The sequence below is a fragment of the Odontesthes bonariensis genome, chromosome 19 (genome assembly GCF_027942865.1).
Source record: "Odontesthes bonariensis isolate fOdoBon6 chromosome 19, fOdoBon6.hap1, whole genome shotgun sequence".
Classification (NCBI taxonomy): Eukaryota; Metazoa; Chordata; class Actinopteri; order Atheriniformes; family Atherinopsidae; genus Odontesthes; species Odontesthes bonariensis.
In genome coordinates this window covers 8252326-8264511 of record NC_134524.1, presented here as the reverse complement: position 1 = coordinate 8264511, position 12186 = coordinate 8252326, and the positions used below count along the sequence as shown (strand labels likewise).

Here is a 12186-nt window from a genome sequence, read left to right as displayed (position 1 = left end):
CATAGAACAAATCACACCTCTCTCAAACAACGACGAGCTGAATAATACATGCACACTTTTATGTAAATAATCTGTTCTTCGAGTATGATAAATAAAACGAGACTCCACGCGCAGAGGGAAGTGGCAAGGGACCGTCTACAAAGTGCAACACCCAGTTATGGAAATATTCAGTAACTCCGCTCTAAATGATTCTACTGCCACCATAACCAGTGTAAGTAGTCATCAGCGGCCTCCTGTTGACTGTGCAAACACAGTTTGTGCTTAATCTGGGGTTGGTGTGTGTGAGACTGGCGTTACAAAGTCGCTTCTGTTTATATCACAACAGATGTGTATAAGAAGAGAAAGTATGGAGCTAAATCAGATTCAAGATTCACAAATGCGTATAAAGATTCCAGCTTGTATTGATCGTTGCACAATTAAAGCGATTAAGATTAATAACTAAATAACTTCTCATAACAAGGGGATTAAGTAGCCAACGTGTTAAATTAGATGTTTTTCATTCCCGCACAACACAAGCAGAGGAAAAATGCGCAGCAAAAGGCACGCAGGCTACATTATAGCGCAGTTTGAATGGCTTAATGTGGTGTATAGGTCTGGAACTACTGTCTGACTTGTATATGATGTTGGGAGGGGTGGTTGGAGGGGGGTGTGGATGCAACGATCTGTATATGTGTTTTTGTCTATTTGTGTTTTTATTCAGTGAGACCAAAGGCAATTTTCATGCTGACATGACAATAAAGTATATTCTATTCTATTCTATTCTATTCTATTCTATTCTATTGGCTTATTCCTTGTTTAAAAAAAAATAGATATTTGTGGGTTGACGCAAGTCAGGGGAGTCTCAAAATTCACACACAAATGCAGCGAAGTCCACAGACCAGAAGCAGCTTGTAAATCAAGTTATATTTGTGTGTGCATCAGAAATGCATTTGTGAATCTTATCCTGCGCATTTGTGAATATTGAAACTGATTTAGCTCCATAGAGAAAGAGGCTGGAAGTAAGCCCAACAAAATTATGTACCAAGAATATATTTGAATATGAGTGCAGAATGTGTATATGTAAATATTAGGGCTGGGCGAGTTAACTCGTTATTATCTCGTTAACTCGTTAATTATTTAACGCCGACAAATATTTTATTGCACATTAGCGCAGGTTTTATTATTTATTTTAAAAGTCTGTTGCTCACAGGCTTTTATTTTGTAAAAGTCTGTTGCTCACAGGCTTTTATTCTGTAAAAGTCTGCTGCTGTCTGCTGTGGAACCGGAAAAGAAAGTAATCGGCGGATCCACCAAACATGGAGAAGGGTACGGAACTTTTACTCTGTCATTTTCATTTTAAAGTTCTTCCAGACGGCGGAGTCGACAGAACCAAAGTCATCTGTAAACACTGCCAAGTTGAATTGTCTTCTCAGCGTAGTAGTTCTAGTCTAAAATATCACTTAAAGGCAAAACACACAACTGATAGCAGCAAGTCATTCAAGGAAACAGACAGTGGAGCGAGGCTTCTACATAAAAACTACAGAAAGATGCTGATGTTAAAAGTGTGTTTGCACAACAAATGTTATGGCACTTTCATTCATATGGCAGCACATTTAAAATAAAACTAATTGCTAAAAGCTGTACACTACTTTTTAATTCATTTTTGGATTTTGCGTACAAATGTGATTAATCGTGATTAATCAGGGAAATCATGTGATTAATTAGATTAAACATTTTAATCGTTGCCCAGCCCTAGTAAATATATATACGAACATATATATATACATATATGTGTGTGTGTAGGCTACACATCAACATACATTTAGCATAAAAGCAATTCTGAGACACTTAATATTTACATTTCACATGTGTGTGGCCACCAAATCTACCTTTGTTTAAAAGATGTTTATATGTTGTATTCAAGTTTCCCCTTAATGTTTACCTGCTTGAGTCAACACACACATTTGAGTAACAGATTGGAACTGTATTGAAATAGAAAAACGTGTCATAAAACAGAGGAACAATAGTGCAATGCTTGAACTTGTTCTGTACTCTCTGTCATATGTTTATCATTTTGTTACTGTTAAATGTTCTGACCCTGAACAGCTGCAGGAGCTGAGTAGCCAATCAGGAACCAGCTGTCTCCTGCAGCGAGGATCATTAAGCCTGTACTTTGCACCGGGAGCTACAAGTTTGTGCAATAATTTCATACCTTTGTGAAGTTATTTGGCGTAGTTGTGGTGGGATTTTTGCATCCACAAAAACTGTAATTCAGTCACCATGTTTCTTCTAAGTTGTTCTTTTGAACAGGCATTTAGACGCCATGTTTGCTCATCTACTTAGATGAACGTATTTAATGTTATTTGTAGAGATTTAGCCCCTTTTATGTGAGGAAAAGTGCGACTCAATTTAAAAAACAGCAGGTCTGCCATGGACTTAGACTGCCACCTATTGGATATCTGTTGAATCTGCAGTCGCAGCTATTCCTGTTCATTTTAGAGGAAAGTATAAGCAACATCAGATAAACATTCAGAAGAATATACAGGTTCGAGATCAAGCATTAATCTGATCTTGATCGTGAGGGTTGTGCTCACACAGAGTTCTTTGCTGAGTTGAGACAATAACTGAAGGTCATGAACACGCTCATAAAAAAAGAACAAATTAAAAACTTTCCCATCTATTCAGACAATGCATCTATTCATTTTCTATCACACTATCTTTAATGTTGATGCTTTTGTTGAAGATTACAGCTTGATGATCAGACATTTGGAAAAGAATATGAACAAGCAAGTATTTGTTATTGCCTCCTGTTTCTCAAGTTGATAACAGCTAAGTTTAATCACACTTTAAATTGTCAAATGTCCCTTTTTTGCAGCACTTTAAGGAATTATTATAAGTCAAAGTGAATGGAAAATCCATCTCATGGACATGAAATAATTTATTGGACAACACTTGACACGTTCTGCTCAGTATAGCGAGTTCCTTCAGTCTTTAGCTCTGCTCAGGTAAGATGGTCACACCATCATAACCTTCTATAATCTCATTGTGGCAGGAAAAAAACTTGTTTTGGAAGAATTTATCCACCTGCTTCTTTATTTGTTCCCATGTTTAATCTTTTCTTTTTCATTCAGTAAATAATAAACTGCAACAAGTTAATTAAGTACTTTTCCTTTCAGTTAAAGTTTCTGTGGTAAAATAGGTTTCAGATCACTTCATAAATTTGGGGGGTTGAAGCTGCAGCTCAGGAGGGACGGTGGTCTGACCAATCAGAGGATTGGTTGTTCGATCCCTGGCTCCCCATGTTGAAGTGTGTTCGGATACAATTAATTCTAACTTTGTATAACAATTGTGTTCAAAGAACTATGGAGGGTTCTTTTCATTTGGCTGAATCACTTTTTCATTGTTGAACATGGATCAGGTGAGTCACTTTTTAAGATCACTTTGCCAGGGATGCTTGTGAAAATGGATGGACACTTAGCTCATTTATACATATATATAACTAAAAGGATGATAAGATATTTTCAACTCATGGTTCTTGTGACTTCTTACCCCTTTTGTTAAGATTAAAATTGCTATTAATACAGTTCTGTATCTCAAGTATAAAATACAGTTGCTCACTTGTAACCTAAGATGATCAAATTACTTAAAGGCAGTTTTTGTTCTTTCACACAATGCCTATTGAGAGGCTCCATACTGTTTTATGTACGACTATGTTGTAGCACTGTAGATGTCCATCTTCTTTCTAACTTTTGCTGCATCTGTCTTTAAGCAATCAAGCAACGATGTAAGTTAGATATTTAATGTTTCCGGTTCTCTCATCACCTTCATGAGTGTTAAGGATCTTGGAGGAACTGGAGGTTTTGGACCCAAATGCAGGACTGAGGAGGTGAGGACAGGTGAAGATGACGAAAGACAAAAGCTTTACTGATAACTATAGTAACGGCATAGCCAAGGCAGGCATAAAATAAATCAAACTAACAAACAGAAGACAGGAAGACAAACTCACTAACTTTCAAAAGAACAAGGAAATTATTTAGAGGGAGGAGTAGAAAGCCTGTCACTAAACAAAGGAAAACCTGGGGGATACATACCGAGGGGGGTGAGAACAAACATGGATCAGGTGTGGCAACCAGTAACTGAGGACCAGGCCTGGTTAGGAAGCAACAGAATACACGTGAGGATAAATACTACAAAATAAAACGCAGGAAGACGACAGATGAAAAATAGAAAACCAAGAAACCAAAAGACGAAGTCAAACACAGAAACTCAGACGATAATGAGTCTTTGCATTTTTCCTCTTTTTGACTTTTGTGACTTGGCCACATTTATGCGCCATCCATTTTACATTTAGTCTGTTGTGACCGACAAGATAGATTTTATTTACAATGAAATTAAATGCATTAAAAGGTTAAATTGGCGGTCTGAATCCTGGTTATCACAAAAAGGAGGGGAACAATATTTCCATTTAAATATGCTTAGCAGACCAACAAAGACGTGGAGGACCACACAAAAACAAACAAAGGGAGACTGTCCAGCATTACTATGGAGGCTGTGGTGGGGAAAGAAATAAGACTAAACTAGCACCATAAATAATGGTAATTCAATGGTAATCCACCCCTTATGGACAGCCAAATGTCTCAAACACACAAAGAAAAAGGCCCATTCAATGGGTCAGCTAAGAAAACAGTGGTTAGCATACTGGTAAAATTAATGCTAACACAGAATAAAACACTGTCTGAACATGAAAAGTTTCCATTTCCCTGGAATTAAAGTGTCAATTACTGTTAAATCACTTGATTGTATGATGCACTAAATAAACTGAATATTATGTCATCTAATGAACAGATGTTCTTTCATGACCCAGTATTTTAGTGCAATAATTATGAAAATGTAATGATAAAATGTTTAAGAAGGGTATACAGTTTAATTATTTAACAAAAATGAGTTAACAATGACACACATATAAAAGTATATATGTGTGATGTGACAGTCAACCCTGGATTGAATTAAGTGAGGAAATGGATGGATGGGAGTCTATCCCAGCTGCCATTGGGTGAGAGGCAGTGTACACCCAGGACAGGTCGCCTGTCCATCACAGGGCCTCACAGACGCAAACAACCATCCATCTCGCAGTCATTCCTGGGGACCATGGGTGTCGCACCTGTGGGGGATGGTGGTGTTTCGTCACCCCCACTTTTACAGCAAGATGATTTCATTCCCCCCACATAGTCCAAAGGTAAACCCGTTTGCCCCATGGATCTATTATATTAACGGTTTGCCCACCCTCATAGTGCACCAACATACAATGTGTTTTAAAGACTCTGTACCGTCTTTAGAATAATTCTATCCAGATTTGAGCAGTGTAACTTTTGTAGTGTCCATACAGGACCTAGTTTAGGGCGATCAAAATGCAAAAAATGTAGTGAAATGGCCCTTTATGCCCATCCCTTTAATTTGCGAATCGGAGGCCAACTTCAGCGTCGTCTTCCTGAGGGTGTTTTTACGATCAATGGAGGCCTTTAATTTCTAGAAATTTGAGAGTTATCTTGGTTTTCTAGCCCTCAAACTGGCATCCACTGTCCCTGTTAACTGCCACCCAGAAATGCTTTTCTAGATTTTCACAGCCTTCCTCTGCTTTGAGGGCATCAATTATTTTAATGGCACCCGAAAGCCCATATTATACAGATAAATCAGTTTATCTTTCTGTCAAATTCCTCTTACTGTGAACAACAAAGTTAAAAGATTTTCATTAGGTCGTTTTAAGGTGGGCATGTATTTTATATTTTACTGTAAGATACCTATATCTATATAGATATGTATCATATCACAAAGCAAAAAGGCCCCTCAGCTTTATGGGACCTGTTTTGATTCAGTTTCACTGTTATCTACCTGTAACAGGTGCTCAGTATCTCCAACCAGTTCCATTTTATCTTTAACTGGCATTATAATGGCAATGTCATCTTAAATTTTCAGGGCCGATACAAATTCAAGTGCCCCGCTTTAAAGTAAGGCACCGTGCAACTGTGTGGAGCTGTGTGGTCTTATGCAGAGGTGCGTCGGCTGGCGGTGCTGACAGCTGAAGAAATGCACGACTTTGAACAGAAAATCGCCCGCCTGGCTGCCACTGAGTACTGCGACTTTAAAACCGTAAGTGTCCCGCTTGATCATTAATCATTGGTTTGATGGCTGTTTTCGTCCTTCTATTAATCCCGATGATCAGGCTGCCACCTTATATGGCAGCTGTTTTATCACTGTGACACAAACTGTGAACAAACAGTCCTGGATGAGAGTAAAAATGTAAGTGCAGTCATTTAGCGCTGGAAAACTGGCACCAGGTCCTGCACCCGTGCTGCATTTACTGCAGTACTGTTAGAATCTTATCAAATAAAGAAAAAAATCAAATAGAAAGGAGCAGATTTCCTGGAGAATTAACTTTTCTTTTTTATTATTATTCTTTTTTGGGGATTTTTATGCCTTTAATGGGCAGGATATTTGAAGAGAGACAGGAAGCAGGGGCAGAGAGAGGGGGAATGACATGCAGCAAAGGGCCATCCGATGTGGGACTCGAACCGGGGCCAGCTGCAGCGAGGACTGTAGCCTCTGTACATGGGGCGCCTGTTTTGTTTGTTTGCTTGTTTTGTGATAGTGTCCTGGTTGCAAATCTCACGTTGAAAGAGAGGACCTGACTAACCTCTGTGTTCAGTGCACGGTGTGCACGGCAGACAAGAAGAAACTGTACCAGTTCTGCTGGCAGTGTTTGAAGCCGTGGAAAGGTACGGCTCCACGCTCTGATCGCTGCGACAACGATGGCTGCGTCAACCAAGACCTTGAACTCCTCAGGACCTGCAAGACCAGCGCCCTCACTCAGGTGCAGGGGGTCTCCGACTGTCCCTCTATCCGGGCCTGTCCCACCTGCGGTTACAAGGTGGAGCACGACAAGACGGGCTGCAAGAACATCATCTGTCCTCGCTGCCAGGTGGAGTTCTGCTTCGTGTGCCTGAAGCTCACTCCTGAGTGCCTGAGGACGAGCTCCTACTTCATCCCCTGCAGCGATGGTGTGGCTCCCAGACAAACCTCCATACCCATATGGCACAGAAGATAAATACGCACCAGATGCTCACAACAGTTCTTTCCCTTTAAATTTTAAAGTAAGATTCTCAGAAGCTACAAATGTTGCAGACCTATCTTTCCATGTTCCTTAACAGCATCAATCATTATCGCCTGTGTTCCTTAATGATGCTAACTATATCACTGAAGATGTGTTTTATGTTTCTTTACTCCTGATTGATCTCTTCTCAGTTCTAGTTAATAAAAAAAAATCCTTTTCAACAGAAAGTCTGTTTGATGTCTGATCCGAGTAAGTGCATGATGGCATGAGGGCCCCAATAAGGGGCATTACAACACCGAAGACCTTTCACGCAAACAATCGAGACACCTCGATGTGAACCACTGGAAAGCTCTCATTAACACACAAACACTGGTGAATATAAGGGAACTCAGTAAAGACTGTGAAACCTTTCGTATCTGTATGTGAAGCTGTGAACATTTTAATCTATGCGAGCGTATTTTTTGTTGTGTAGATAAATTTACAAGTTACATTATTCTGTGGTTAATCTTTATTCAAATGTGTATGAAACTGCAACACTTATCCACCTTAAATGTGACATTAAAAATCTTATACCTGCATAGCAAAATAACACAGAACAATAATAAACAATTGTTGCAGAAAATGGAATAAGTAGAGATTAACAACACAAACATACACAATAAATTCACATTAACACATGATTGTCTCATAATATTCTGTGGCAGCCGAGCAGACTAGGTTAAGCTCAAATGGTTTTCGGTGTGATCCAACAACGCCACTCCAGGAATTTCACCCAGAGAATTATTAAGTTTAGGTTCAAGGACACGCAGGTTTAAGATACGATGAATGTGGAGACGTAGTTCGATGTTTGTACAAAAAGATATAGCTTTTATTACAATAGTTGCCTTTTTTTTATAACATGATTTAAAACATTCATACAGGAAAAGAAGAGAAGACCTTAACAGTGCTGAGCGTGACTGGGGACACAGAGGCTAGTGAGAAGGGGGGCAGAATCCTAACCAAAAAATATAAAGGAAACAACAAACCCTCTAGAGGAACCCAAATGTGAGAAAACTCAAATCCCAAGGAAACACAGCAAAAAGGGGGAAGACCACCACCCGGACCACCAGCACCCAGCCACCAGACTCCAGCACTGAGAAGGAGATAAAACAAATATTAGTAAGGGTCACACTCAAACCAAAAATACACAAATTAACATAACTCAACAAAATTAATGAAGTCAAATTAGCAACTGAGAAAGAAATAAACAAAACCAAAATACAAATTATCTTAAAGTAGCTAACGGAAACTAACAAAGAAAACAAAACAGAAACTAAGGGAGTGTAACCTCGAAATCAATTAAAACTACCAGAGACCCTCCATGCGTCAGGCACAGCGCACAGACCGCCGTCCGTCGGCGCCGGGCGCAGCCGTTAAGGCTGAAGCACTAGACGATAACAATAATAAAACAGGGAATCCCAAGCCCTGGCCTTTTTCAGGCCACACGTATCGGCGCAGCAGTGTGATAATTTAACAGCTTCCAATTTGAGCCGCATGGATAAAAACGCAGAGCAGGTTGGATGAATGGTCAGTCAGCAAAACAGGATAAGAAGCTCCGTGCAGAGCAGTAGTGTCTCCAGCCTACCGGTCAGTGCGACCAAAATTACAACGGCACCTTATGATGACACGCACAGACACACGCTCCGGAGGAGGAGAGGAGAGCGACCCAGGCGGCAGTCCACCTGTCAACTGAGCATACTAGCGTTAGCCTTAAAATGTATGGAGTTAAATAGCTGTCAAAATGTTCGTGTGCATAAACTAGAAATGCATGCATATGTTTTGATGTTCGTGTGCATAAACTAGAAATGCATGCATATGTTTTGATGTTCGTGTGCATAAACTAGAAATGCATGCATAAATGAGTCCAAAAGTTTTGACATCAAGAATTACGAGTTACGCATGCAAGTTCTCTGCCGTGACTTTACTGTCAAAAATACGTCATCACTTTACAGACATTACTTATGGAGCAAAAGATACATTGATCCAACTTCCGCGCATTCGTTCAAGTCTCGCGGTAAAACCCAAGACTGAGACACTTTGCCCGGGAGAACAGAAACCTCTCAGAGCGATTCAAGAAGAAGAAGAAGAGCCTAACATGATGGCAGAGGAAGGATCGATGTATCTTTTGCTCCATAAGTAATGTCTGTAAAGTGATGACGTATTTTTGACAGTAAAGTTACGGCAGAAAACTTGCATGCGTTGTCATGTTTTTGCATCTTGTAAAGCAAAATAAAGTTGTATTAAAAAAAAAAGAGAGAACTTGCATGCGTAACTCGTAATTCGTAATTCTTAATGTCAAAACTTTTGGACTCATTTATGCATGCATTTCTAGTTTATGCACACAAACATTTTGACAGCTATTTAACTCCATAAAAATGTAGCGTATATACGGAGACACAGAGAGAGATCAAACACTCACCACCGCGAGGGGAGACAGCCCCCCGAGAGCCACTGGAGCCAGGGATGCACAACGGCCACCACTGCAGCAACAACAAACAATCAGCACACCGGAGAGACCAAAATGTGAACATGCCGCGGCAGCAGCAGACATACCTTGTCGGGAAAATGACCCCTAACCCGGAAGCAGACAATTCGATGGAAGCAGACATGGAAAGCAGGAGGGAGGGCTCCTTTTATACTGCCACTCCTCTGATAGAATAATTGACAGCATGCCCTACAGGCAGGTGAGGGAACTGTTCATGCATCTGTGCTGCTACAATTCCATGGACCCAAATAAAAGGCTTTATGGCCAGAGTAAACCACAAAAACTTTAAACAAAAAGGCACATTTTCTCTTGTAGAAACTTAAAAATTGTCATGACAAGTGGTGCTAAATCTCCAGGTGACTTGTTTTGCTGTGGGGTTGAAAGTCCTGGGAAGGAGGCTTGATGCACGCTCAGTGAGGATGTGGTGGTTACGGTTAGTGCATCACAAGTTGACAAACCTTCGACCAACAGAAATGATGCATACGGCCAAAAAAAGGTTATTGTAGGTTGCATTTTTGAAAGTTAGCAAGTTTCTCCTGACTTCTTCGGGTTTCACCGTCCTTGTCACCCATCCCATCACCGCTCTCTCCCGAAGGACATCCTCCGCCCTTCATTTTCATAACCATGTGTATGATGGAGTTGTGTGTGATTCCAAAGTCAGACAGCAGATCAGAGTCCCTGCATAACCGCTTTCCTTCATGGATAAGCATCTGCCCTAAAATGCACACACACATACAAAAAAAAGGTTAAAGACCAACTTCCATCGTCATTTCATTAATACTGTTGTGTTCACCATTGTTATTGAATGCATTAGGCGTCGATTCTGTTTAAAAAAACATTATGGTTGCTTTGCTTCAAGCTGTTTTTGTGGGCAGGAAGAATGGCTTGACAAGAAACGACAGGGTTTTCCGGTATTTCTCCTGCATATCCGTGACGCGATAATGAGGCGTCTCTGATTGGCTCCCCCCATGAATGAAGGAACCCCCCCCCCCTCCCCGCTCTGTGTGTATCCGAGAGCCTATACCGCGCAGCACTGAAAATTGCGCGATTGTTCGTGGCTGGAATATACAACCAAAATGAAAAGGCACAAACCTATTTTTGAATATTTAAAAGCAAAACAAGTAAAAAGCACAGCATCATCTGATGGGAAAGCTTTTTGCCGAGCTGAGTTTGATGTGACAGCAATTGACGCGGGTCGGAGTGGCGTGACGTAACGTGAGGACAGAATGCACAGCTGATTCAGAACAACAGCGACATGTGAGGACTAATTTCACTCTGTTTAACATCAAGTTACACAGGTCACCTAACACGCCAAGCTTTCACATTGCTCGACGCGGTCGAAGTGGCAATTTGGACCCGCGATGGTAGCAGGTCTCAGTGTGAAAGGGGCTAGTGACGAATGTTCTTCAACTACTACGCTAACCGAACCAAAGCTCGCTGAGGCTAGCAATGGGCACTGTTCAAGTGAGGCTAGCAGGGATCTTACAACGCCTCATCAACCAAGCAATTCCGATGTGCTAAAAAGAACCAGGAAGGTGCAAGGGACAGGTTTTTCACAACGATAAGCGCTTCGACCAGCGTGATTTCGGAGTAGTGGTGGACATTGAGACGCAGGCAAGCCTTTGGGAAGTTTTAAGGGTAAGCCAATGTTTTTATTAGCACCGCTGTGTGCCAGCCATTATCTGCCGCTTTTCCTGGGATCGGGTCGCGGGGCAGCAGCTTGAGCAGAGAAACCCAAACGTCCCTGTCTGTCCCTCTTCTTTTTATTCTGCATTGTACAAGCGAGTTTGAGTTGAGTTAACATCTTACAGGACGTGCACTTCTCTGGGTTCAGTGTTTCTCATAGTGCTTTAGTACTGGTACAAGCAAGCAGCTTCAGTTGCGTTACCACCGACCAACGAGGTACCTTTCTGTGCATTTTATTCTGCGCTGTTCCGTGCTGGCTGACGTGCGTGTCTGTGTATACTGTGCAGAGCCTCGGCTATGCATAATGCCCGACCTAAAATTTTGGTGACCCCCTCTTGCAATTGTGGCCCCCCCTTGTTCAAACACGTTCCCCGGTCTATGTAATTTGCCATGGTGGCTGTGAAGTCTCCGTGTGCAGCGTTAGTATTAGGTTAGCCAAGGAAAGGTTAAACTAGTTATTTGCTTGTTTTTTTTTAGCAACTCCTGAAAATAACATTCTGTATATGCTCAGTGTCAAATGTAGTTTATGGAAAGGTGGTAGTGAGAGGCTCGATGAGGAGGAATGACAGACTACAGGTTTCTGCTTAGTTATAGGGCCCGTCCGAGGAGGGCGGGCATAATCCCAAGTGGGCAACGCCTTTTTTTCAGTTCTACGTAGAATGTACAGGCTTTTCTGATTCGCTCGTGGCTCTGCATTGTTTCTGTAAATTCGGGAAAACAGCCTGTGGAGGTGACGCAACACTTGGAAGCCTAGTATGTGTATGTAACTAGGGGTGAGCCTCCCTTTTTCAGAAGGAGCGAGTAAAACCTGTTTTTAGTGGAAGTTGGCCTTTAAAACCAGTTTCTGACAGCCATCCAAGGCTGAGCATTTATCCAGGGTAATCAAATA

At 41.2% G+C, this 12186-nt stretch overlaps 1 protein-coding gene across 1 annotated transcript; it reads left to right on the top strand.

The window, feature by feature from the left end:
* Window positions 1-6008: 6008 nt before the first annotated feature.
* Window positions 6009-7103, top strand: LOC142369010 (putative E3 ubiquitin-protein ligase RNF144A-A). The gene is made up of 2 exons (XM_075451229.1): window positions 6009-6126; window positions 6626-7103. Exons 1-2 carry the CDS (start codon window positions 6064-6066, stop codon window positions 7079-7081), a joined length of 519 nt encoding a protein of 172 aa, XP_075307344.1. The 5' UTR covers window positions 6009-6063; the 3' UTR covers window positions 7082-7103.
* Window positions 7104-12186: the final 5083 nt, after the last annotated feature.